Below are 25135 nucleotides of genomic sequence, written 5' to 3' on the forward strand. Positions count from 1 at the left end.
CAATCTGTATATCTTCTTTGGAGAAATGTCTATTTAGGTCTTCTGCCCATTTTTGGATTGGGTTGTTTGTTTTTTGATATTGAGCTGCATGAGCAGCTTGTACATTTTGGAGATTAATCCTTTGTCAGTTGCTTCATTTGCAAATATTTTCTCCCATCCTGATGGTTGTTTTTTTGTCTTGTTTATGGTTTCCTTTGCTGTGCAAAACCTTTTAAGTTTCATTAGGACCCATTTTTTTGTTTTTATTTCCATTTCTCTAGGAGGTAGGTCAAAAAGGATCTTGCTGTGATTTATATCATAGAGTGTTCTGCCTATGTTTTCCTCTAAGAGTTTGATAGTGTTTGGCCTTACATTTAGGTCTTTAATCCATTTTGAGGTTATTTTTGTGTATGGTGCTAGGGAGTGTTCTAATTCCATTCATTTACATGTAGCTGTCCAGTTTTTCCCACACCACTTATCGAAGAGGCTGTCTTTTCTCCGCTGTATATTCTTGTCACATTTATAAAAGATAAGGTGAGCATATGTGCATGGGTTTATCTCTGGGCTTTCTATCCTGTTCCATTGATCTGTATTTATGTTTTTGTGCCAGCACCATACTGTCTTGATTACTGTAGCTCTATAGTATAGTGTGAAGACCAGGAGCTTGATTCCTCCAGCTCCATTTTTCGTTCTCAAGATTGCTTTGGCTATTCGAAGTCTTCTGTGTTTCCATTCAAGTTGTGAAATTTTTTGTTCTAGTTCTGTGAAAAATGCCATTGGTAATTTGATAGGGATCGCATTGAATCTGTAGATTGCTTTGGGTAGTGTAGTCATCTTCACAATGTTGATTCTTCCAATCCAAGAACGTGGTATATCTCTCCATCTATTTGTATCACCTTTAATTTCTTTCATCAGTGTCTTACAGTTTTCTGCATACAGGTCTTTTGTCTCCTTACGTAAGTTTATTCCTAGGTATTTTATTCTTTTTGTTGCAATGGTATATGGGAGTGTTTCCTTCATTTCTCTTTCAGATTTTTCATCATTAGTGTATAGGAATGCTAGAGATTTCTTTGCATTAATTTTGTATCTTGCTACTTTACCAGATTCATTGATTAGCTCTAGTAATTTTCAGGTAGCATCTTTAGGATTCTCTATGTATGGTATCATGTCATCTGCAAACAGTGACAGCTTTACTTCTTCTTTTCCAATTTGGATTCCTTTTATTTCTTTTTCTTCTCTGATTGCTGTGGCTAAAACTTTCAAAACTATGTTAAGTAATAGTGGTGAGAGTCGACAAGCTTGTCTTGTTCCTGATCTTAGTGGAAATGGTTTCAGTTTTTCACCATTGAGGACGATGTTGGCTGTGGGTTTGTCATATATGGCCTTTATTATGTTGAGGCAAGACCCCTCTATGCCTACTTTCTGCAGGGTTTTTATCGTAAATGGGTGTTGAATTTTGTCGAAAGCTTTCTCTGCATCTATTGAGATGATCATATGGTTTTTCTCTTTCAATTTGTTAATATGGTGTATCACATTGATTGATTTGTGTATATTGAAGAATTCTTGCATTTCTGGGATTAGCCCCACTTGATCATGGTGTATGATCCTTTTAATGTGCTGTTGGATTCTGTTTACTAGTATTTTGTTGAGGATTTTTGCATCTATGTTCATCAGTGATATTGGCCTGTAGTTTTCTTTCTTTGTGACATCTTTGTCTGATTTTGGTATCAGGGTGATGGTGGTCTCGTTGAATGAGTTTGGGAGTGCTCCTCTCTTTGCTATATTTTGGAAGAGTTTGAGAAGGATAGGTGTTAGCTCCTCTCTAAATGTTTCATAGAATTCATCTGTGAAGCCATCTGGTCCTGGGCTTTTGTTTGTTGGAAGATTTTTAATCACAGTTTCAATTTCAGTGCTTGTGATTGGTCTGTTCATATTTTCTTTTTTCTCCTGATTCAGTCTCGGAAGGTTGTGCATTTCTAAGAATGTGTCCATTTCTTCCAGGTTGTCCATTTTATTGGCCTAGAGTTGCTTGTAGTAATCTCTCATGATCCTTTGTATTTCTGCAGTGTCAGTTGTTACTTCTCCTTTTTCATTTGTAATTCTATTGGTTTGATCTTCTCCCTTTTTTTCTTGATAAGTCTGCCTAATGGTTTATCAATTTGGTTTAGCTTCTCAAAGAACCAGCTCTTAGTTTTATTGATCTTTGCTATTGTTTCCATTATTTCTTTTGCATTTATTTCTTATCTGCTCTTTATGATTTCTTTCCTTCTGCTAACTTTGGGGTTTTTTGTTCTTCTTTCTCTAATTGCTTTAGGTGTACAGTTATGTTGTTTATTTGAGATGTTTCTTGTTTCTTGAGGTAGGATTGTATTGCTATAAACTTCCCTCTTAGAACTGCTTTTGCTGCATCCCATAGGTTTTGGGTTGTCGTGTTTTCATTGTCATTTGTTTCTAGGTATTATTTGATTTCCTCTTTGATTTCTTCAGTAATCTCTTTGTTATTAAGTAGTGTATTGCTTAGCCTCCATGTGTTTGTATTTTTTACAGATTTTTTCCTGTAATTGATATCTAGTCTCATAGCGTTGTGGTTGGAAAAGATACTTGATACAATTTCAATTTTCTTAAATTTACCAAGGCTTGATTTGTGACCCAAGATATGATCTATCCTGGAGAATGTTCCATGAGCACTTGAGAAGAAAGTGTATTCTGTTGTTTTTGGATGGAATGCCCTATAAATATCAATTAAGTCCATCTTGTTTAATGTATCATTTAAAGCTTGTGTTTCCTTATTTATTTGCATTTTGGATGATCTGTCCGTTGGTGAAAGTGGGGTGTTAATGTCCTCTACTATGATTGTGTTACTGTCGATTTCCCCTTTTATGGCTGTTAGCATTTGCCTTATGTATTGAGGTGCTCCTATGTTGGGCGCATAAATATTTACAATTGTGATATCTTCTTCTTGGATTGATCCCTTGATCATTATGTAGTGTCCTTCTTTGTCTCTTGTAATAGTCTTTATTTTAAAGTCTATTTTGTCTGATATGAGAATTGCTACTCCATCTTTCTTTTGATTTCCACTTGCATGGAATATCTTTTTCCATCCCCTCACTTTCAATCTGTATGTGTCCCTAGGTCTGAAGTGGGTCTCTTGTAGGCAGGATAATATGGATCTTGTTGTTGTATCCATCCAGGCAATCTATGTCTTTTGGTTTAGCATTTAATCCATTTACATTTAAGGTAATTATCGATATGTATGTTCCTATTACCATTTTCTTAATTTGGGGGGTTTTGTTATTGTAGATCTTTTCCTTCTCTTGTGTTTCCTGCCTAGAGAAGTTCCTTTAGCATTCGTTGTAAAGCTGGTTTTGTGGTGCTGAATTCTCGGCTTTTGCTTGTCTGTAAAGGTTTTAATTTCTCCATCAAATCTGAATGAGATCCTTGCTGGGTAGAGTAATGTTGGTTGTAGGTTTTTCCCTTTCCTCACTTTAAATATGTCCTGCCACACCCTATGGCTTGCAGAGTTTCTGTTGAAAGATCAGCTGTTAACCTTATGGGGATTCCCTTGTATGTTATTTGTTGTTTTTCCCTTGCTGCTTTTAATATTTTTTTTTGTATTTAATTTTTGATAGTTTGATTAATGTGTCTTGGGGTGTTTCTCTTTGGATTTATCCTATATGGGACTCTCTGTGCTTCCTGGACTTGTTTAACTATTTCCTTACCCATATTATGGAAGTTTTCAACTATAATCTCTTCAAATATTTTCTCAGTCCCTTTCTTTTTCTCTTCTTCTTCTAGGACCCCTAAAATTCAGATATTGGTGCATTTAATGTTGTCCCAGTTGTCTCTGAGATTGTCCTCAATTCTTTTCATTGTTTTTTCTTTATTCTGCTCGGCAGTAGTTATTTCCACTATTTTATCTTCCAGGTCACTTATCCATTCTTCTGCCTCAGTAATTCTGCTATTGATCCCTTCTAGAGAATTTTAAATTTCATTTATTGTTTTGTTCATCACTGTTTGTTTTCTCTTTAGTTCTTCTAGGTCCTTGTTAAATGTTTTTTGTATTTTCTCCATTCTATTTCCAAGATTTTGGATCATCTTTACTATCATTATTCTGAATTCTTTTTCAGGTAGACTGCCTATTTCCTCTTCATTTGTTAGGTCTGGTGGGTTTTTGCCTTGCTCCTTCATCTGCTGTGTGTTTCTCTGTCTTCTCATTTTGCTTAACTTACTGTGTTTGGGGTCTCCTTTTGGCAGGCTGCAGGTTTGTAGTTCCCGTTGTTTTTGGTGTCTGCCCACAGTGGCTAAGGTGGTTCAGTGGGTTGTGTAGGCTTCCTGGTGGATGGGACTAGTGCCTGTGTTCTCGTGGATGAGGCTGGATTTTGTCTTTCTGGTGGGCAGGTCCACATCTGGTGCTGTGTTTAGGTGTGTCTGTGACCTTATTATGATTTTAGGCAGCTTCTCTGCTAATGGGTGGGTTTGTGTTCCTGTCTTGCTAGTTGTTTGGCATAGGGTGTCCAGCACTGTAGCTTGCCTGTTGTTGAGTGGAGCTCACTCTTGGCGTTGAGCTGGAGATCTCTGGGAGATTTTTGCCATTTGATATTATGTGGAGCTGGGAGGTCTCTGGTGGACCAATGTCCTGAACTTGGCTCTCCCATCTCAGAGGCACAGCCCTGATTCCTGGCCAAAGCACCAAGAGCCTTTGGGAGGTCTGAGGTCTTCTGCCATTGTTCACTAGGTTTTCTGAAGGAGTTGTTCCACATGTAGATGTATTTCTGATGTATTTGTGGGGAGGAAGGTGATCTCCATGTTTTACTCTTCCGCCATCTTGAAGCTCCTCCTAAGACCAACTTCTTTTTTTTTTTTTTTTTTTTTTTTTTTTTTTTTTTTTTTTGCGGTATGTGGGCCTCTCACTGTTGTGGCCTCTCCCATTGCAGAGCACAGGCTCCGGACGCGCAGGCCCAGCGGCCACGGCTCACGGGCCCAGCCGCTCCGCGGCATGTGGGATCCTCCCGGACCAGGGCACGAACCCGTGTTTCCTGCATCGGCAGGCGGATTCTCAACCACTGCGCCACCAGGGAAGCCCCTAAGACCAACTTCTTAATTGCATCTCTCAAAGCAACATTCTGGATCCTCCCATCATTCATAGACTCCTATGTGTTGCCAAGATTAATTGAGAAATGCCTAAAGGCAAAATAAACACTAGCACAGTTTAATTCAAAACTGTATCAGCTAAGAATGAAGGTGCAATTAGTGATAAAGTGATTAATAATTAGTTTCGTAATCTGTTAAATGTTACGTTCAGTGGTTATGTAGAGTGAAGCAAGAATTTCCTCATGAGAGCAGAAATTAATGTTTCACCTTGGTTGCTGTTTTAATGTGCTTATTTTAATGGGGCCATCCTGTAGAAACTCTTGGGCACATTTCCAATTTTAAATAAATGTAGAATTAATTATTATGGAAGCATAAAATTTCAGAGCTGGAACGACCTTCATGGTCATTTAATCCAGTTCAGTCATTTTATAAATAAGTAAGAGTTATATGTCTTACTTAAATCCTTCCACAGAGTGTTGGAACCTTGCTTCTCAATTATCAGACCAGTGATGGTGAAACCTTCTCAGATCCCCACAGACAGAAGGTGGAGAAATTCTGAGGCATTGTCTTGCCTCAGAATTCCTGACGCATTGCTCATTGTATTGCTCCCAAGGCTGTTACCCCACCTTGTGTTATGTTCTAGTTACTTTCAGTTGTACGGTTGGGATCTTGGGAACCCTCTCTGATTCACTTTTATATTTCTTCATCATTCCTAACTCTGTATTTTGCAAACAGTATTTTCACAATACATTGGTATGCAGTGGTGTGCTGGAGTTTTCTTCCCTGCTTGTTAGAGTTGATTGTGTCTTCACATTGATATCTTGAAATTGGCCATGGTGGGCGTACTTACACCGTGGAAATGGACAAATGGCACAAATCAGGGCTTTTTTCCCCATGGAAAGCCAGTTGTTGGAAATTTACATGCACACTTCTGTTTACGTGATTGTCATAAGACCTCACAAGGCAGCTGGTCTTGACAAAACCTAAAGATCCATACCAATGTGAAGATGAGCATTTACTCATTGTTCCGCATGGGTTTCGCATTGTTCAGCCTCCTCTCATTTCATCAGGGATTGAGTTTGACCCAGAGCAAGTCACGCCTCAGGACTGCATTAGTCTTTGGTTGCTTAGCTAGGTTCCATTTACCTGGAAAACTATTTGGGCATGAATGGTCATGGAAACAGGGCCTGAAATATCAGGTACAATTAAGTGAGAAAAAACCCCCCACAAACTGTTATCTGAAAAAAAGTGAATGGGACGTTACTCTGGCTGAAATTACAATTCTATCTTTATTCTTCTCACAAAACCTTCAGTGGCTCCTTACAACCTACAAAAACACCCAAACTCCCTGACATAAATCACATACTGGCTGCAGCTTACCGTTCTAGCCTCATTTTCCACCAGTCACATCACCCACTGTTGATTCCCACCTTCATCCTACATGGCAGCCTCTGTAGAGACTCTGTTCCAGCCTCCAGAATCTTCCCTTCTCCTGGAGAGCCCTCTTTTACCTCCTTGTTCCACTGTAGGCTCTCTCCCAGGTTTCTGTTCCTACCCAGTTCCCTCTCCCATGGATCAGAGCTTCTGGGTTAACATGAAAATCCTCTGTTGTGTGTCTCTCTTTAGGAGCAGGACCCGAGGTCCCATCGGCCCTGGCATGTATGGCTATGGTAAGGCCCCATACATCTTACCACTGCAGACGGACTCTGCACAGCTGCCACAGAGGCTTCGGAGGCAGAGGCCCTCATCCCGGAATTCCAGGTCCCAGGGGGCATCTGGTTCTAGCCATGGATACAACCTTCCAGCCCACCGGGCCCCCCGACATGGACCTCTGTACCAGAGTGACAGTGGCCCTCGTCCTGGACTGCAAGTCTCAGAGGGCTCCATCTACCAGCTGCCTTTGACCCATGACCAAGGCTTCCCTGAAGCCTCAAATCTCTTCCACAACCCAGAAACAAGCAGCAGCCCTGGCCTGGGGGCCCACAGGGCAGCTCAGAGCTTCTCCCAGCCTGCCCGATCTACAGCAATCTCCTGCATTGGGGCCTATCGGCAGTACAAGCTGTGCAACACAAATGTGAGTATACACCGCCTGAGACTGGCCCTGGAAACAGCTGCTACTCTTATCTTTCTGCTGGTTGGCAGTAAACATGATGGAAGACAGAGAGGGCATGGTTTTTTAGGCCACGTGAATGCACCTTTTAGCTTCCCTCCCTTTCATTTCTCTTCATGTGTTCTTCCCATATACTTTTCTTTTTTATAAGGTTATTACTTTAGTAACTAATGGATAACTTCTTGAATCACTTATTGACAATCTGTTGCTGCATATAGCAAACAACCCTCACATTCTCAGTGGCTTTATATCAACAATATTTTTTCTTTGCTCGTGAGTCTGCGAGTCAAGTGCAGTTTGGCTAATTTAGGGCAACCAGTGGTAGTGTCAAAGATGTGGGAGTTTTGGGAGATTTGACCAGCCTGCGTATTATCCAGTAAGTTTCCTGGAGGTTCCGTGCTCTTCAAGGCATAAAGACTTTGGATATTGTACTGTGAAAAAATATGATAGTGAAAAATTGCTGCAGATCCTATAGCTAATGATTCCACAGCAAAGTGAATTATAAATGGAAACTACATAAGATGACCAAATGTGTTTTAAAAAATAAATATCAGTTTGAAGACTTTATATAAAAGAGAAAGGAATGAGAATGTTTAAAGGTTAAACTTCCAAGTTACTATATTTTTCATTAATAATTTAATCTGCCTTAATAGTCTGTTACTGGGTAACAGGACAGCTGTTATATATTAGCTTCAATTTCCTCATTAAAAATATGTTTCCTGCTGTAGAGTCCATAGAAATGACTTAATTTGTGATTTTAATAATTCCTCTGAATGCCTGGATTGCTTTTCAGCTTGTTCTTCCACTGACAGACTTCAGGAATTATTGATTTTTGTAAAGCAGTAATTTTCCTAAAGCCTAAAGTAATTTTCCTAAAGCCATCAGTCAACTAGTAAATCTTAATTGAGCATCATTGCTTGTCTTGTAACGGACCGGGCTCCATGGAGGATAGAAGTCATATTATCTACCTCATGGAGTTGTTACGAGGATCAAATGAGGTGATGTTAAGAAAGTGCTTTATAAATAAAAAAAAATACTTGTGTCCATGATAAGACACAGTCCCTGTTCTGGAATATCCATTGCAATTTTAAAAAAATGAAATGAATTCATTTCTAATGTAGAATATATTCTCCCATTGACTACTATGTGTCAGTTTTAAAGACCAAGTAATCCATAAAGAGAAGGGAAAAGAGAGAAGGCATTTGACATATATGTGGACCTGATATCTACTTAGCATTTCTTTCATTTAACCTACATTTTTGAAGCATGCACTTTTTTCCAGACCTATGCTGCCAACAGCAGGGCTCTCTCTTCCCATATAAAAGCTGTGGCTTCTCCGGGTGCTGGATAACTCCACTACCGAGGAGATTGAATTGCAAGGAATATTTAAAAATTCTTGTGAATTCATGATGTCTGCATCATTTTGGACATAGGTAAAACAATGTCTCACCCATTTTCTTAGACAAAGAAGTAAATGTTGACAGAGGATTGTATAGGTTTAATTCCCTTCTTTTCACTAACATTTTGCATGCCATCACCCCAAGTCACATCCCACTTACCCTTATTGAGAGATAGCTTTCCTTAGAGGTCCCACTACTACATATCTTCTTTTTATAAGCCCATGGCTTCTTGTGACTTGGTCCATGCCCCACGGACACTTTAAAACTCCCTGTGTTAGTGGTCCCCCAAACCACTCCTAGGTTTATTGATTTGCTAGGAAGACTCATAGGACTCAACATATATTTGTATGCACAGTTATGATTTATTACAGTGAAAGGATACAGAGAAAAATCAGCAAAAAGAAAGGTGCATGGGGCCAAGTCCAGAGGAAAGCAGGCACAGTCTTCCAAGAGTCCTGTCCCTGTGGAGTTGCACAGGATGCACTTCGTTCCCTCAGCAATGAGTTGTTACACATGTGAAGTGTTGTCTACCAGGGAAGCTCATTACAGATTCCATGGCCAAAGTTTATATTGGTGGCTAGTCACATAGGCACCCTTTGCCTGCTACATACTAAAGTTCCAGGTTCCCAAAAGGAAAGCAGGTGCTTAGCATAAAATATATTGCTTGTACATATAGTTGGAGCATAGTGAGTCACTCTTATCACTTAGGGAGTGGTGGGAACCCTTTTGAAATCCAAGTTCCTAGACATCGGCCAAGGACCAACCTTGCAATCAGGCCTTTCTAAGGAGAGCAATCTAAGTCTTCTGTGTTGTCTTATTTGCATGTCCTCCACGTGGACCCATGTGCTCCAGCATCTTAGCAACAATGACCTTATGTAGATATGTACGTATCCTCCTCGATGTCCAAATGAGGGGATGGCGTGAGTCCCCCAATTATGTAAATCTTCCTACTCGAAAAGGAAAGAGGTGAAGGGTAATACTGTGAACAAGGAATGAAAGTTATCACGTATGTCCTCTTCAAAAATTAGAAAATAATGCATACATATCGAGTTCTCACCCAGTTATTATCTGGGAGAAGAAAAAGAAGGGAAAGTAACCCAGTGTAGGTTGGAAATATCCACTGATTTCAGAACTTCATCCCTTTAACTAAGTGCCCAGTATATGCAACCCCAGTTCTTGATGGAATGCCCCCTTTCTAAAACTACACCACAGTAAAGGGCTCAGTTCTGAGCTGTGAGGTCATGCTCATGACAGGTGGTCTGAATTAAGGGAAATGTTTTTGCAGCCTTCCAAATCTCATCACTGGTCACAATCCCTCCCTCAACACAACAGAGAAGGTGCTAAATCCAGCTACTTGTAGGTCGTAGCACTTGGTGCTGGAGCACTTAGTGAGGGCGAAGGAGCTCTGAGAGCACAGGGCAGGAGGCCATAGGGTTGGGGAAGGGAACAATTGAGCTGGGCTCTCAAGGATGGCCAAAAAACGGATAAGAGCATTTGGGGCCAAGGAAGCAGCTTAGTCAAGGACAAAAAGGCAGGGTTGTTTCAGGATCTTGGGTGCTGCAGTGCCTGCCAGGTGGTAGGGACCCTCCTTCCTTTCCCTCCCGCTTCCTTCTATCCACTTTAAATAATCACGGTCTTAATGGGAAACTTATGCTTTAACATCTCAGAATACAGAATTATCACATGGTCTTGCTGGACTTTCATACATGAGATTGATGGGTGAGAAACATTTTAAACACAGTGAAAAATCAGAAAGCAATTCTAATCAAATGGTTTAATTGGATGGGACAGTGAGTTTGGCAGCTAAGTTGAGCTGGATACAAACCCCAGCTCTAACACCGGGAGCTGAGTTTCCTTGGACAAGTTACTTAACTCTTTGAGGATCATCTGTGAAGTGGGGAGAATAATAGTACCTGCTCCATAGGGTTGATGTGAGGTTCAGATAAGTCATGTGTAAAAGGAGCTTGGCACGTGCTGACACATTGTTAGCAAATAAACCATTTGGACCCGGATAAGTGAACGTGGCTGGAGATAAGAATGGAGTAAGATGTCTGCATATCTGAACAGCTCCCGAATCCTAAGGGCTGAGTCATCGAACTGTGGATGAAATGGTCAGACTTCCTCAGAGTCCCCTTTTGTCCTTTGGGTTAGCTGTGGTTGAGAGTCCTTTCCCTTTGCCCAAGAATAAAACAAGATTGCTGAGAGACCCAGCATTTTCGCTGTTATGTGGCTTTCAATGTAATGACCCTTGGGTCATGTTTAAAGTGATGAAAGTCAGCCTATAGATAACTTCATGCCAATGAAGCCTTTATACCCTCAAATGTGCATATTTCATATTAAGCCCTACCTTGTGATGTCATCTGGGAATTTTAAGCATGCTAGTTTGTCTTTAGGATTGTTCGGTTCATATAAGATGTCCTCTATGAGATAGTACTTCAGTATCAGTAATAAATGCAGCACTAATGATCCCTGAATATAGACTTTAAAAATAGGGAAGGTTTTCTTTTTCCTTGCCTGCAATGTGTATGAGGAAGTGAAGGTGATACACTCCAGTAAAAATAAAGAATCTGTGGTCTTTTAGAGCAGGCATCATCTTAGACGTCTACTAGGACAACAGTGCAAGTCACTCACTGTTGCAGGTTTTTGCTTGGAGTCCATAAGCACGGCACTGACATTGACTGCGTGGGGTCAGGGATGCTGAAAGTAGAGCAAGCTCTGAGCCTAAGCTCAAAGACCAGCAGGAGAGAGAGACTCATAAATAGTTAATAACAAGCGCAGGGCACAGGCACCACTCCACACGCTGTGTAGGCACTTTGAAATCTCCAGGTAGTGGAAATGAACCTGGCTTGGGTGGAGGCCTCAAAGGCCTCCTGCAGGCGATCCAGCGGAAGGGTGAGTTTTCTAGGAAGAGGGAGTGACAGGGATCCGAGAGCCCCTTTGCGCTCCAGTAAGGGCTGAGGATCAAGAAGGGGCGCTTGGAGGACCTCTCAGTGGAATGAGATGCTTTTGCCATGAGCAGTGGCTTCACCTGCAAGTATGTCTTCAGCAGTGAAGGGGCAACATAGAGGTGTCCATGGTTTATCCACAGCCCTGCACTTCCTCAGCTATGGCTAAAAATTATACCTATTCAAGCAATAGAGGAAATAGATAAGTTTCTTCTTCATGGACTTTCATTGAAGGTTAAGACCTGGGAGCAAAAGAACTAGAGTCTTTATAGGAGTGACACAGGGGAAGGAGAAAACCAAACCACAATCCCTCCTGGTGCCCGTGGAGATGTAGTGAAAATACAGTTCTTTTCTACTAGCTGTTTCTGGGGTTTTGTATTATTTTTTGCAAAATACATGAACCAACCAAGACACCGTATGCCCTTTGTCCTGGAGACCCAGGTGTCTCTCTCTCGCCTTCTTCTCTTAAGCATTGTGAGTTCAGTGCTTCCTCCCTGGAGAGGGGACTGACACACAGGCTCCTTCTGGATCAGGGAGGCTGGAGGGAGTCACCAGGTGCAAGGGGGGGGCAAGCTTTCCAGTTTTTAAAGGGCTTTGCTGCTAAAGGAAAAATGATCCTGAATTTAGACTGAGTGCACTTAACGTTTCAAGGGGAAAAACCTTTGGAGCTAAAAAGCAGCTTTTAGCAAACAATGGCTGTGATGAGTTCTGGTATCAATGACTCTCTAGTAAATTTCCCTGGGGTGGGATTGACTTCTGACAATGGATTTATCCCTGTGGACTTGTTTCTGGCTCAAAGTAAGTGAAAATGGAGGGAAGATGTTGGACAAATCTCAAATATAGCTAAGCTCTCTTTAGGCAGATTCTAATTCTATCCCATTCCTCGTCTCATATGAAATGAGAGGAGCTAACAAACAACTTCCTACGTGCAGTTTAAGGAGAAACTTAGCAAATGGGCCACGTCAAGAAGTCAGTGCAGTTCTGTAAGGTATAAAACATGGGAACATATGTATATGTATAACTGATTCACTATGTTGTAAAGCAGAAACTAACACACCATTGTAAAACAGTTATACTCCAATAAAGATGTTAAAAAAAAAAAAAAAAAGACATGACAGGACCTGTGGGACCAGTTAGCGGATGGACAGGTCATTTAACTAGAGGGCTCAGCGTAGGTTTCTCCTATCATGAGCTTGTCACCAACCTCCTTATCTGGGAAATATATGCTAGTGTCAGTGCTTTTTGCATTATTCTGCTTTCCATCTTCTCAGACCACTGGGAATTTTCCATAGAAAGTTCTATTATTGACTTTCATATGTATATGAAAAGTGGCCTTACATATATATATGAAATATGTCTATGAATATTTTGTGAACATATACATATTAAATATATTAAACACGTAAATATTCAAATAAATTTCATATAGATATATTTCATATGTATGAAATATAGATGTATGAATCATACCCATATATATGAATTGTTCACAACTGTCACTTTTCATGATTATAAAAAGTAGTACAAATAGGAAGAAATATCACAGTGGTAGAGAGAGGTATATCCTAGTCCCTCTCCCGAGATGTAATCACAGTCAATCATTTAAAAGTTTTACTCTCATTCTCTCCGTAAGTCTAAATAGTGTACCAACATCTCTGCTTCTTGATATATCAGCTTCAAATTTTCTCTGACTCCTTACTCTGAAAGATGAAGAAATGATCCTCTTTCCTCCCACTCTGCTGATCTCTGCTAGCCACATTTTATTTTCAGTTATATTTTTATTATATATAGTATATTAACAATTTTTATTGTCTTGGTTTATCAATATTAGGAAGGATCAGTCCTCTCCTTCTTTTGCAGGGTTAGAAATGTAATGCCCAAACAGTTCACCAAATTCTTCTCATTGCATTATGTGTTTTGGTGTATGTTTTATTTGTTTGTTGGGCTTTTTCATTTTTGTTTTGTTTTGTTTTTTTTACGTTGGCCTGTGAAATCCCTGCAAAAGACTGTTATGAGGGACTTTTCTCTGTATCCTCAATGCTTGCAACACCTGACACGTAGCAGGGGCACAGTGACTATTTGCCTTTGAAGGAATTTCACATCCTGCCTCAGCAGATAGCAGAGGGGAAGAAACCAGTCTTATTAATGTGATCCCCGAAGTAGCCACTGAGAAATTTATGCTCCCTGGGGGAGTAGTAGCTTTGAATTTAAGTTTACATTTTACCACATACTTCCTGGTTAGTTAGAAAAAAAAAGATATTCTCTTTCAGACCTTCTTACAGGCATAGAGATACATTCACAATCTAAAGAGAGAGAAATAAGCATTCCTGGGGTAAGCCTAGGTTTGTATAGACATGTGTACAGAGTATTTCTTTATTTATTTATTTTCGTAAATTTATTTATTTAATTTATTTATTTTTGGCTGCATTGGGTCTTCATTGCTGCACGTGGGCTTTCTCTAGTGGTGAGTGGGGGCTCTCTTCCTTGCGGTGCATGGGCTTCTCATTGCGGTGAGAAGCCGAGCACAGGCTCTAGGCGCGCAAGCTCAGTAGTTGTGGCACACGGGCTCCAGAGTGCAGGCTCGGTAGTTGTGGCACATGGGCTTAGGTGCTCCGCGGCATGTGGGATCTTCCTGGACCAGGGCTCTAACCCATGTCCCCTGCACTGGCAGGCGGGTTCTTAACCACTGCACCACCCGGGAAGCCCTGTACAGAGTATTTAAAAAATAGGATTCTCATGGGTGAATGGATGGGCTTAGTTATAGTAATATCCTTTGGATCTTTGATGTATTTATTGAATAAGAGAGAAACTCTTTTCTTTAGGAGAACAGTATGAACGTGGATAGGGAAAAAAAAAAAGTGTTTGAGAACTAAGAAAACCTCAGTTATTTGTTTTTTGTTTTTTAAATCCAAAGCCTTTACCCAGCTCTTTAGAACAAACCAATTCACTGACTGTCTAGAGGGCCCTGGAAGTGGTAGGAGGTGGCAGAAGAGTTTTTGTGAGGTTGCGTTTGTTCCAAGTGACTTGAGAAAGCAGATATTAAACATATTTGAAAACTGTGCTGGATAACTTGTAAGAAATTTTGGTCCATGGTTATATGATTCTATATCATATAACAAGATGATGGGAAACAAAGCCCATCTTCCATCTGTAGAAGAGAAAAGAAGGGAATGTTTGCTCAGAACACCTACCTGTCGGGCACTTAACAGCTTCTGGAACTGCTGGATTCATCTTTGATGTCTTCTTAGATTCCAATTCAGCTAACATTTATTGAACATTACTATGAGCTAGAAACTTTAATATATTACTAGTTTACTCCTCACAGAATTCTCGGGTTAGGGGGTGAGGCGAGTGGCGCAGGGCTTGTTATTGAAATGCAGTCATTTAGGTTTAGAAGAGCAAACTGCTTCGCCCAAGGTCACAGAGCCACTTTCTCATGGCAGTGCAGGGACATTTTCTAGATTTTTTTCTTTAGATTTTTTTTTCACTGTGGTGATGTTAAATACATCATTTGTTGCTATGGTAGCCGGTCTTTTGATTGAATCCAGAGCAATGCAAAGGGTAAAATAAAAAATGCATATTGGACCCAGGCAGACCCCAAGGTCATGTTCCTTGGTGTCATCTTCATCGGGGATGTTACTCTTCAGTCTCCTGGGGAACTGAAAGTAATTAATTATTGAAAGTTAATTGTGTGATCACTGACAGCGGCCTCTTGAGCAGAGTGAAGTTACGTATGGGCAGTTGGCATCTCATATTAACCAGGGTCACTAGAAACATAGTCAGAGTTTCCATAATACTCTTTGTGACTCATAGCAACTCCAGGCAATTGTCTAGATGGAACTTTGGATAGGGCCTGAAGTGCTTTATCAGGATTCAGCTCATTATATTAAAGTAAATCTTTATTCTTCTTCCCATAAGAGACCAGTGGGAATATCCCTCCCTCTTTGTGGTGGAAAGGAGTCATCTGAAGGGAGGTTATCTCCCAGGGCCATTCCTTGGCTATAAAGCTCCCGTCTTAGCTGGCCCCGTCCTGAATGAGCCTGATCTCTATCTACATGGCTTTTCCCTTGTTTCAGTTTTCTGGCCTGAAGATTGTAAGAATCCGTGCCCATGGAAAGGATCGGCTGTCTGCAGGAAATCTGCCCAAAGCCAACTCACAGTGTAATATAGAGACAGTTACTGATAAGGTGAGGGTGACTCAGTCTATGGCATCAGGAAACAACCCACTTAAAGTATAACAAATGTAAAATTATCTGTAACCTGGAAGTTTTAACTTCAGAGAGTCTGTTAAAATGAGAGGAGATCTTATACTGATAATAGTATAAGTACAAACAGATGTAATCTACAAAAGAGACATGAAACAGAAATTCCCCAGCCTTCCTTGGTTTTCATCCTCAATCCACGGCGCCCTGATCCTTGTTGCTGGGGCCACTTCAGTAGACCTCAGAGGCTGAATCTGAACTTGTTCTCCAGGACGTCTCCTGACAGTAGGCAAGAAGAAGTTTACGGCCCTCTTGTCTGAGGACCCATTGCAAATTAACTTTGCTATCCACACATTCTTGAGGGGCACTGTGGCATAGTGGTTACTGTTGTGGGCTCTAGGTTCAAATCCTGACTCCCCGTGTGGCCTTGGGCAGCTCATTTAACTTTTCTTTGCCTTGGCTTCCTCATCTGTAAAATGGATATAACAGTGGTTGTGTGAATTAATGAGCAACTATACATCAATCATATGGTGGAGTGGCTGACATTTAGTAAGTGTCAATAAAAGTTAGCTATTCTTAACACCATCACCATCATTATCACCCCAGGCATCTGTGTTCCTCACCTGTACCATAATTCTGTCTCAGTAGCCCACTTCCATATCTGGACTCTGTGAGGCTTGCATTTCTCTGGCCAGGTCTCTCTCCTCCCCAGGAAGTAGTGTCTTGCCTTTAACTGTCAGCTCACCTGGCGTCTTGTGGGTCCCTGCTCAGGGTCATGCACAGGGAGACCCCCATCTTCCAGAGCACCTTGTTACCTCCTGCTGCACCTTCCCGTGCTAGGTGCTCGCTGGATACTGTAGTCAGCCTCTGGGCTCAGCTGCCTCCTGGCAACTGTAGGTGGATTTGCTGCTTCAGCACCTGATCCCTCACTGTGGGTCTGATGCCACTTTAAGCCCTCTGGCCTTAGGAGGTAACTGGGACACACTCAGATATAAAGAACTTGTTGATGACTGGGGACAGTGTATCCTGAATGACGCATCACAGGTAGCTGGTTGATTAGGCAGATGCTTATGGATATAATAAGAGCACCAGTCATTAGCATTAAAAACACTGATAAAAATGTTATCAGTGTTGAGCCCTTCCAGCTTTGTGTGGCTGTGTGTTTGGAAGGGCTCAATACGGATATATTTTTATTACATAAATGTCATATATTTATTGTAGAGAAATTAGACAATACAAATAAACCAAAAGTTAATTGTAAAAAGAAAACTTCTATAACCAACCCACCTTCCAGAGATAACACTTTTAGTCTCTCTCTCTACACACACACACACACCTCACACACATAATCACTTTTTTCACTTAATGGATTGTGGATGCTTTCCATGGCATGAAATATGCACTTATATCATCAAATATCGAGCAATTCAAAGTGATTCTGAAGGTGTGTTGTTTCGTGGTCCAGCCCATTAGCACTATGTTACTGATGGGTAGAAAGAGGTTAAACAGACTGGCTAAGTTTTTGTGGTCTACAGCTTCTAATTCTGGTAATTGCCACTAGGTTAATTAGGGTGGCTTCTGGCTGGAGCCTCATTCAGAGAAGCTTGGCTTTACGTAGTTATTTGAGGAACGGGACATTTGGCCCACTTGTTCTGGTCTCTTTCCATTACGAAAACCTGCCACCCACCCAGCAGCGGATCTCAAGCTCTAGTGAGGGCCAGGGTGGGTGGTCAGCATTCTAGGCTCTGTCTCCGTGTCACCGTGGGACCTCTGGTAAGGTACCCCACTTCGCCACACCTCTGTTTCCTCATCTTTAAATTAAAGGGGTTGGATTTGCTTTTCTTCTGCTCTCACACTGTGATTTCATGTTAAGTAATTTGGCGTGTGATTGAGGCTTGGGAGTGGCCCTTAATTGCGGCTACATGGTCTGGTGCCAGGCTGGCTGCATCAGAGGGATCACTTAGAGTGTATGTTCCTGGCCCTCTTGCACACCGTCCACTGGGGCGAAGCCCGAGAATCTGTATTTTTAACAAACCCCTTAGCGATTCTTTCTCATCGCAAGGATGGTACTTACTCCCAAGCTGCCCAGCTGATCCCATCCTAGTCGAATTTTGGTTCTGGCCAAAGGGTTGTAACAAGCATCTTAACTCCAAATCCTTCACGGAGGCAGCTGGTATTGCTGGAAGCCTACACGGTTCCGGCTTCAGGACCACCAGCAGCTTGGCTTCCAAAGCCCTTGGAGACAGCCTTCCCCAGCCTTTCAGCTTCTCACCCATCGTCAGAGCTCAGCCAGCCCTGCCCATCCTTCCGGCCCCTTTTTCCCCCCACCAGTTTCCATCACGTTCTACTTCACATGGTTTCTTGCTCCATATGGTTTGGCTCAGGCCGCAGCAGGGTTATGACCACCCTGAGTGTTTGTCCCAGCAGCCTCCCCAAGTGCCCTTGATCAAGCAGGGGATGTTTTTCCTTCCACCTGGTTTCATTTCTCCCTCTGTTCCCTCATCTGCCACGAGACCTGATGTTTCTGATACAGACAGTAGATTTCTTTCTAAATCCTTCAGGATTTGAGCTATCATATTAGCAGTTTATTCCAGAGACTTCTATACAGAGCTTTTAATATTTAAGGGACCAGATGCCTTTCCCGTCTGATTATTAAAACACCCCCTCACCACACACACACTTTACACTTAAACAGAGTGTTGCTAGTTTTAAAAAGCTAGATCCTAGCTTTAAATGAGAGATTGTAATCTTATTTCACATTTATGTCACATTTTGCTCATATGTTTATCGTTTATAAATGGGACTTCCCTGGTATCACAGTGGTTAAGAATCCACCTGCCAATGAAGGGGACACGGGTTCGAGCCCTGGTCTGGGAAGACCCCACATGCCGTGGAGCAACTAAGCCCGGGTGCCACAACTACTGAGCCTGCGTTCTAAAGCCCACGAGCCACAACTACTGAAGCCCGTGCACCACAACTACTGAAGCCCGTGTGCCACAACTACTGAAGCCCGTGCCTAGAGCCCATGCTGTGCAACAAGAAAAGCCACTGCAGTGAGAAGCCCGTGCACCGCAAGGAAGAGTAACCCCCGCTCGCCACAACTAGAGAAAGCCCACGCACAGCAACGAAGACCTAACACAGCCAAAAATAAATGAATTAATTTTTTTTAAAAAATAGAGATATTTGTTAAAAAAAAAAAAAAGAAGGAAAGAAACCAGAGGGAGCTGGATGTTTTCTTTGAGTAGTCTAGTGTATCAGAATCATCTGGATAGTTTGACAAAATACAGATTACAGGGCCTCATGCCAGATTTACTGAATAATAATCCTTGGAGGAGGGATCCAGGAGTTTGCATCTCCCAGGAGCTCTCTGGGTGGTTCTTTTGCATGCCGAAGGCTAGGAGCTCTTGCTTTAGATGGTGGAGAGAATTTAGACCAGAATTTAGACAAGATGGGAGGACACTGAGAGGGAGCCTGGTGGGCACCAGACTTCTAGGGGTTCAATCCAGCCTCTGTCCTCACTGGCTGTGTGGCTGCTTCATGCCTCAGTTTGCTCTCCTGTGAAAAAAATCTAATAATACCATATGAATCACATTGGTCATCGTGAAGATTAAGTTAGTTAATATGTGAAATATGCTTAAAATAGTTCCTGCACCTGGTAAGAGCACTGTACATGTTTGCTGTGAATATTATCCCACGTACAGGAATGGCACGAAGAAAGTCAAACAGATGGAAATGGATGGCCTCTTTGAGGGAGGCGAGCAGACCACTTTGTCAGGAGCAGGTTTGGGTCAGTGGTTCTCAGATTATGGTATGGAAAAACTTAACACGGGGAGCGTGTTAAAACATTAGTGTCGGGCTTCCCTGGTGGCGCAGTGGTTGGGAGTCCGCCTGCCGATGCGGGGGACACGGGTTCGTGCCCCGGTCTGGGAGAATCCCACATGCCGCCGAGCGGCTGGGTCCGTGGGCCATGGCCGCTGAGCCTGCGCGTCCGGAGCCTGTGCTCCACAGCGGGAGAGGCCACAGCAGTGAGAGGCCCGCGTATCACACACACAAAAAAAAACACAAAAACAAAACAAAAAAACTTTAGTGTCCTTCCAAAGTTTCTGATTTAGTAAACTTGGAATGAAGCCTTGGGATCTGCATTTAAAATTTTCGATATAGGTGATCAGCACATTTGTAGAACCCCAGGTTTCGGTGGAGGAGGACTGACATTTAACATTGGAGAGGTCTCCTGGGATTTGGCTGGGGCCATGAAGAGCTATGGACACTAATTGCATGTTTAATATCTGCTTTATTAGGTCTGTCCAGAAAGCAGTAGAAGTATCTGGGAGGTACAATGTGCATCCTACAACAACAAGCCGTTCATGGGCCGGTTTTATGAATGGGAACCGTTTGCAGAAGGTAAGAATAGCCCTAGCCCTGTCCACAGCAATTATTTTCTGTCTGTTCTCCAACCCTGTTGACCTTTGGTTATTGCTGGAGGAATTGGTGTGATCCTGGCTAGAGTGACAATGAGGGAGAAAGTGTGACCCCCCACCCCAGGGCAAGGGGGAGCTGGTAGGGGTCTTTACCAAAGGTAGTGTAGCTCAGATGACACCTGGACCATCAGTCCGATGGATGAAGTATTGACTGAAACAAGCAGTGTCTGAGGCTGGCAGGATGAGTGAGACAGAGCAGGGTTTGAAGAATGGGTTAGAGCGAGTTTCAAGCTAAGGTTGTGAGGAATGAGCAGGGTTGGAGCTTCCCTTTTCCTTGGTTCCTGCTGCAAGCGCTGGTGTGGTGGCTTAAGAGAGCATGTAGAGTTGTAGGGTGGACAGTTGTTTGGCTTTTGTGTTGGGGGAACCTTGAATGCTTTTTCCAAAGATGAAGTGTGGTAGGTAGCCATTGCCCTTGGGACCAAGGTTCCTGCCTTTTCAAAATGATGGAAGATCTGATATTGGTAGAGCTTGTCAGTGCTGTTCTAGATCGTGGAGTCACTTTCTTTTGTTGAAACACAGATGGTAACATGGCTTTGGGGCTGAGAAGTGTTACATTCTGAGATATATCTTCCCATCACAGAGAAAGTAGGCTCCAAAGTGGTGATGGGTCAAGCAAAGCTTGTGGGGTTCAGTACCGACAGCCATGCTGGCCAGAGGAGAGAGTGCAGCTGCCCTCAGTGTCCAGCTGAAGGACTCTGCTCAACATCAGCCCAAGGCAGTGACTGGGGCAGCTGGGCTGGGCCACAACCCAGTGTGTGGAGCACTGCTGTTATGTCCGAGCTCTGGAGAAATTGTCCTGGGGAGGGCTTGATAATGAGTTGTGCGGATTCCATTACAGAATCAATGTCCAAATGTGGAAGGTTGTGCCTAGGTGTAAGCCCTTGAGGAGTAGAAGGCAGGATTGATGTCTGCTCTGAAATGGGATGCAGAATTATTCTTGTCTGTGATTTTCTCAGAGAAGAGTCTGTAGCCTTGATTGGATTCTCAAAGTGGTCTCATAACCACTGCCCACTAGAATCGCTGAAGAGCCTTCTAGAAATACTGTTGCCTGGGCACCACTCCCAGGGATTATGATTTAATTGTTTGGGGTGCAGCCTGGGTATGAGGATTTTTTAAAGATCCCAAGTAATTCTAATGAGCAGCTGGGGTTGAGAAGCTCTAATCCAAGAGGGAGGCAGGATTTCAGAAGAGCTTGTGACTCTGGCTTAAATTAAAGGCACAAGGCTTCCCTGGTGGTGCAGTGGTTGAGAGTCCGCCAACCGATGCAGGGGACACGGGTTCGTGTCCCGGTCCGGGAAGATCCCACATGCCGCGGAGCTGCTGGGCCCGTGAGCCATGGCCGCTGAGCCTGCGCGTCCGGATCCTGTGCTCCGCAACGGGAGAGGCCACAACAATGAGAGGCCCACGTACCGAAAAAATAAATAAATAAAAAAAAAATAAAAAATCAAAGGCACAGAATCGTGGGTGTTTCATAACCTGTGAAATATATTCTTGTGTCAGAACAACAGTACTTGTCAGTGAGCATTTAGAGCATTTTGTCTGAGCTGCACCCTTGCTTTCTTGCTGGCTGTGGATAATAATAGCTGCTTTGCCGTGATTCACTGGGAAAAAAGGCGAATTCCTCCAGCCGTGCCCTGTGCTCCCCATTGTTTCCCCTGGAGCTAGAGCCCCATTGCCCAACCCTCTCTGCTTAGTTCAGGGAGGTCATCTGCCAGCCACCTGATCCTGTCAAGCCTGGTAGACTCATGTCTAATATTAAAAGCCCTTTTCATCCCGCAAAGAAAACTTGTGCTAATATTTTCACCTATTATCAGTATTCCCTGTGGATGCCTGCTATTGTCTGGTTGATGTATGACTCTACCTTTCCTGTTCTTTTGTTTGCCCTGATTTGTGTTGGACTTTAATTGTGAGTCCTGGAGGGGGCAGGGGAGGAGGCTTTTTTAATATTTAACTTTTTATTTTAGAAAATTTCAAATGTACATAAAAATAGAATAGTATAATCGTATAATAATAACCTCCTAGTTACCCATCACTTAGTTTCAACAGTTCAACTCATGGCTAATCTTTTTCATATGTAACCCACCTGCCCTTCCCCATCCAGATATGGGGAGCTATTTGAATTCACATTATAGAGCATAATTCACTGGTGCATATATTAATTAGAACTCTCGGTTGTTAGTGACCGAAATCCAACCTACCTATATATAAACAAGAAAGATATTTTGTTGGTCATGTTATTGGGAAGTCCAAGAGGTGGGCTGGAATTCAGACATGGCTGCATTCCAGGGATTCAATAATATTAGGACCCTGCTTTTCTCTGTCTTTCTCCATCTCTTGGGTCTGTTTACTTACTTCTCAGGTGGATGGGCAGGCTTACATGGCTTTGAACTTGCAATCACAGTGAGAAAGACTCTGTCTTATCTAGTGCTGTGGGTTGAATTGTGTCCCCCAAAAAAGATATGTTTAAGTCCTATCCCTGGTACCTATGAATTTGCTTATTTGGAAACAGGGTCTTTGCATGGTAATTAAAGTGCAAGTTAAGAAGAGGTCATACTGAATTAGGGTGGGCCCTTATCCAATATGACTCGTGTCCTTATAAAAAGAGAAGAGGCACAGAGACACACATACAGGGAACACTCGGGCACAGGGACAGAGGGAAGATGGCCACGTGATGACCAAGGTGGAGATTAGAGTGATGCAGCTACACGTCAAGGAACACCAAGGATTTCGGGAAAGCACCCGAAACCAGGAGAAGGCACAGAAAGATTCTTAACCGAGAGACTGCAGAGGGAACATGGCCCTGCCAACACCTTGATTTTGAATTTCCAGCCTCTGGGACTGTGAGAGGATAAATTTATGTTGTTTTAAACCACCCAGTTTGTGGTAATTTGTTACGGCAGCCTAGGAAACTAGCATGCCTAGTGATGGTTTCAATCTCAGAAAAACCACACTGTGATCTTGTTTGGATCATATCCCCATCCCTGGACCTGAGTTCAGGGCCTGAAGGGGTCATTGGGCTAACTCAGGTCATGTGACCGACCCTCTGGTTGGAAACACATATCCCAGCAAGCGGAGGTAGGGAAGAGAGGATTGTGACAGACAGAAAAACAGAATCTTCTACAGAAATTATTATCTACTTTTTGGCCATAAGCCCTGACAGTTTGAAGAAGGCAATTAGAATCCTGGTATTTTACAAAGAAAAGAAAAATGCAGACTAGCAGCAGACTTAAGAAATCAGCTGTCTTCTACACTGTGTTTGTTACTTTGCCTAGAAAATTTAGCATTCTTTAAAAATATTTATTGACGTTAATATGTCTCACATGCCTAGAAGAGGATCCCGTAGTCACCGAAGCTGCATTTACTTTGGCTTTCTTTAAACAATTCTTCTTGCTGCTAAGATTGTTTTCTTGATTTTGTCCTCTTTCCTCTTAAATGACTCCCAGGCTGACCACTGGGACGAAGACGCTGTTAATGTTTCTGCAGGGTGTTCATACTTTAAGGCTGGATTTTGCATTGGGCTCTTGGTTTTGTTTGGAAGTCTACTGCAGTTTGCACGTGCCTACTTAGGGAAACAGCTGCACTCACTCAGTCCAATGCCACACAGAATAGTAAAAGCAGAGTACACTCTCTGATAAACACATTAATTTCTCCACATGCTTCTTCTTCGGCTTTTAAATGCATTTCCTGGATATGGTGATCTGTCCTAAGATAATGCCTCTAGGAATTTTTCTCATAGACCTAATACCGTAAAGACGATAGAAGTAGAATTCCAGTGCCTCTGCGTCCCCGTTTAGTCAGGATAGTGATAGTTCATGCCTGTCACCCTAGTCCCCCCTTCATTCAAAACCACTTTGGACAATAAATTATATGGTCAACCTAGCTATAATGGGAAAGTCTTCTTTAATAGAAAGACCTTTTTTTAGGGGCATTGGGGAAAATTGTACCTGTTTTCATGACTAGAGTGTTGGGGCTGGGCGGCACTAGAATCTAGAGTTTTTCTGGGTCGCTGTGGGCTATTCAGCAGCAAGCATCAGTCTTAATCCATAAACCAGGGACAGCTTTGTATTGGAATACCATAAGTGCACTGTGTGTCCTCAATAGCTGAACTAAATAGAGTGCAAATCTAGAAGCCAAAAGTGAGGCTGAGTCAGAAATTGGAGGTCGCTAAGTGGTCATGTGACCAGGGCCACTGTATCTGTCAGGGCTTAGTAGCTTATGCTGCAGGAACAAAGATCCCCCAAATCCTAATGAACAAAGAGCCTCCAAATCCCTAATGATGCGAACAAAAGTTTGTCTTATGTTCATGCTACCTGTGTAATGTAGTAACTATTCTGCTCATTCGGGGACCCAGGCTGATAGAAGCTGCACCTCAACTTCTGCTTCCACTGAGGCAGGGAAAGGGAGCAAGTGAATCACACATGGGTTCTTAAAGCTTCCACTGGAAGCGATCCCTGTTGTTTCTGCTCACATCTCATTGGCCACAGCAAGCGGCATGTCACACTTAACTTCAAGGGCAGCAGGGAGGTACCCATCCCACTGTGTGCTCAAAGGAGGAGAAATTGAATATCTGTGACCAGCCCTAATGACTAGCACAGGCAGGAAGCTCCAACAGTGCCTTCCTTCTAAGTCCAGGAGACTTTTATTAGGCTGCTTGCAAGGAGAGTAGATTTTGCTCCAGGAAATATTAAAGGTGCCACATAGTCTCTAACAGCCACAGAGCCCTGAGCCACTGAGACCATTTCTTCTCCTTGACTAAAGCTCTAAGAGGCAGAGGTGGAATGTTGGCACCCAGGTGCCCAGGTGTGCTGCTGACTCCCCCCCCAGTCTGCCCTGGCACAGATACTCCCTCCACTGGCGCGTGGGGCAAGGGCTGCCATAAATATGGGCAGTATTATCCAAACTGTATGACATGAGGAAAGAAGGCTTAGGA

The 25135-nt window shown here is 42.6% G+C and overlaps 1 protein-coding gene across 1 annotated transcript in view; it reads left to right on the plus strand.

Annotated features, from left to right (window-relative positions):
• The window catches only part of THSD4 (thrombospondin type 1 domain containing 4), a 556774-nt gene that overhangs the window by 85203 nt on the left and 446436 nt on the right, over positions 1–25135 (plus strand). Inside the window, exons 4-5 of the mRNA XM_059055985.2 lie at positions 6697–7144; positions 20026–20128. Coding sequence (XP_058911968.1) covers positions 6697–7144; positions 20026–20128 — 551 coding nt within the window. The remainder of the gene's footprint in view (positions 1–6696; positions 7145–20025; positions 20129–25135) is intronic.

The sequence above is a fragment of the Kogia breviceps genome, chromosome 3 (assembly GCF_026419965.1).
Source record: "Kogia breviceps isolate mKogBre1 chromosome 3, mKogBre1 haplotype 1, whole genome shotgun sequence".
NCBI lineage: Eukaryota > Metazoa > Chordata > Mammalia > Artiodactyla > Physeteridae > Kogia > Kogia breviceps.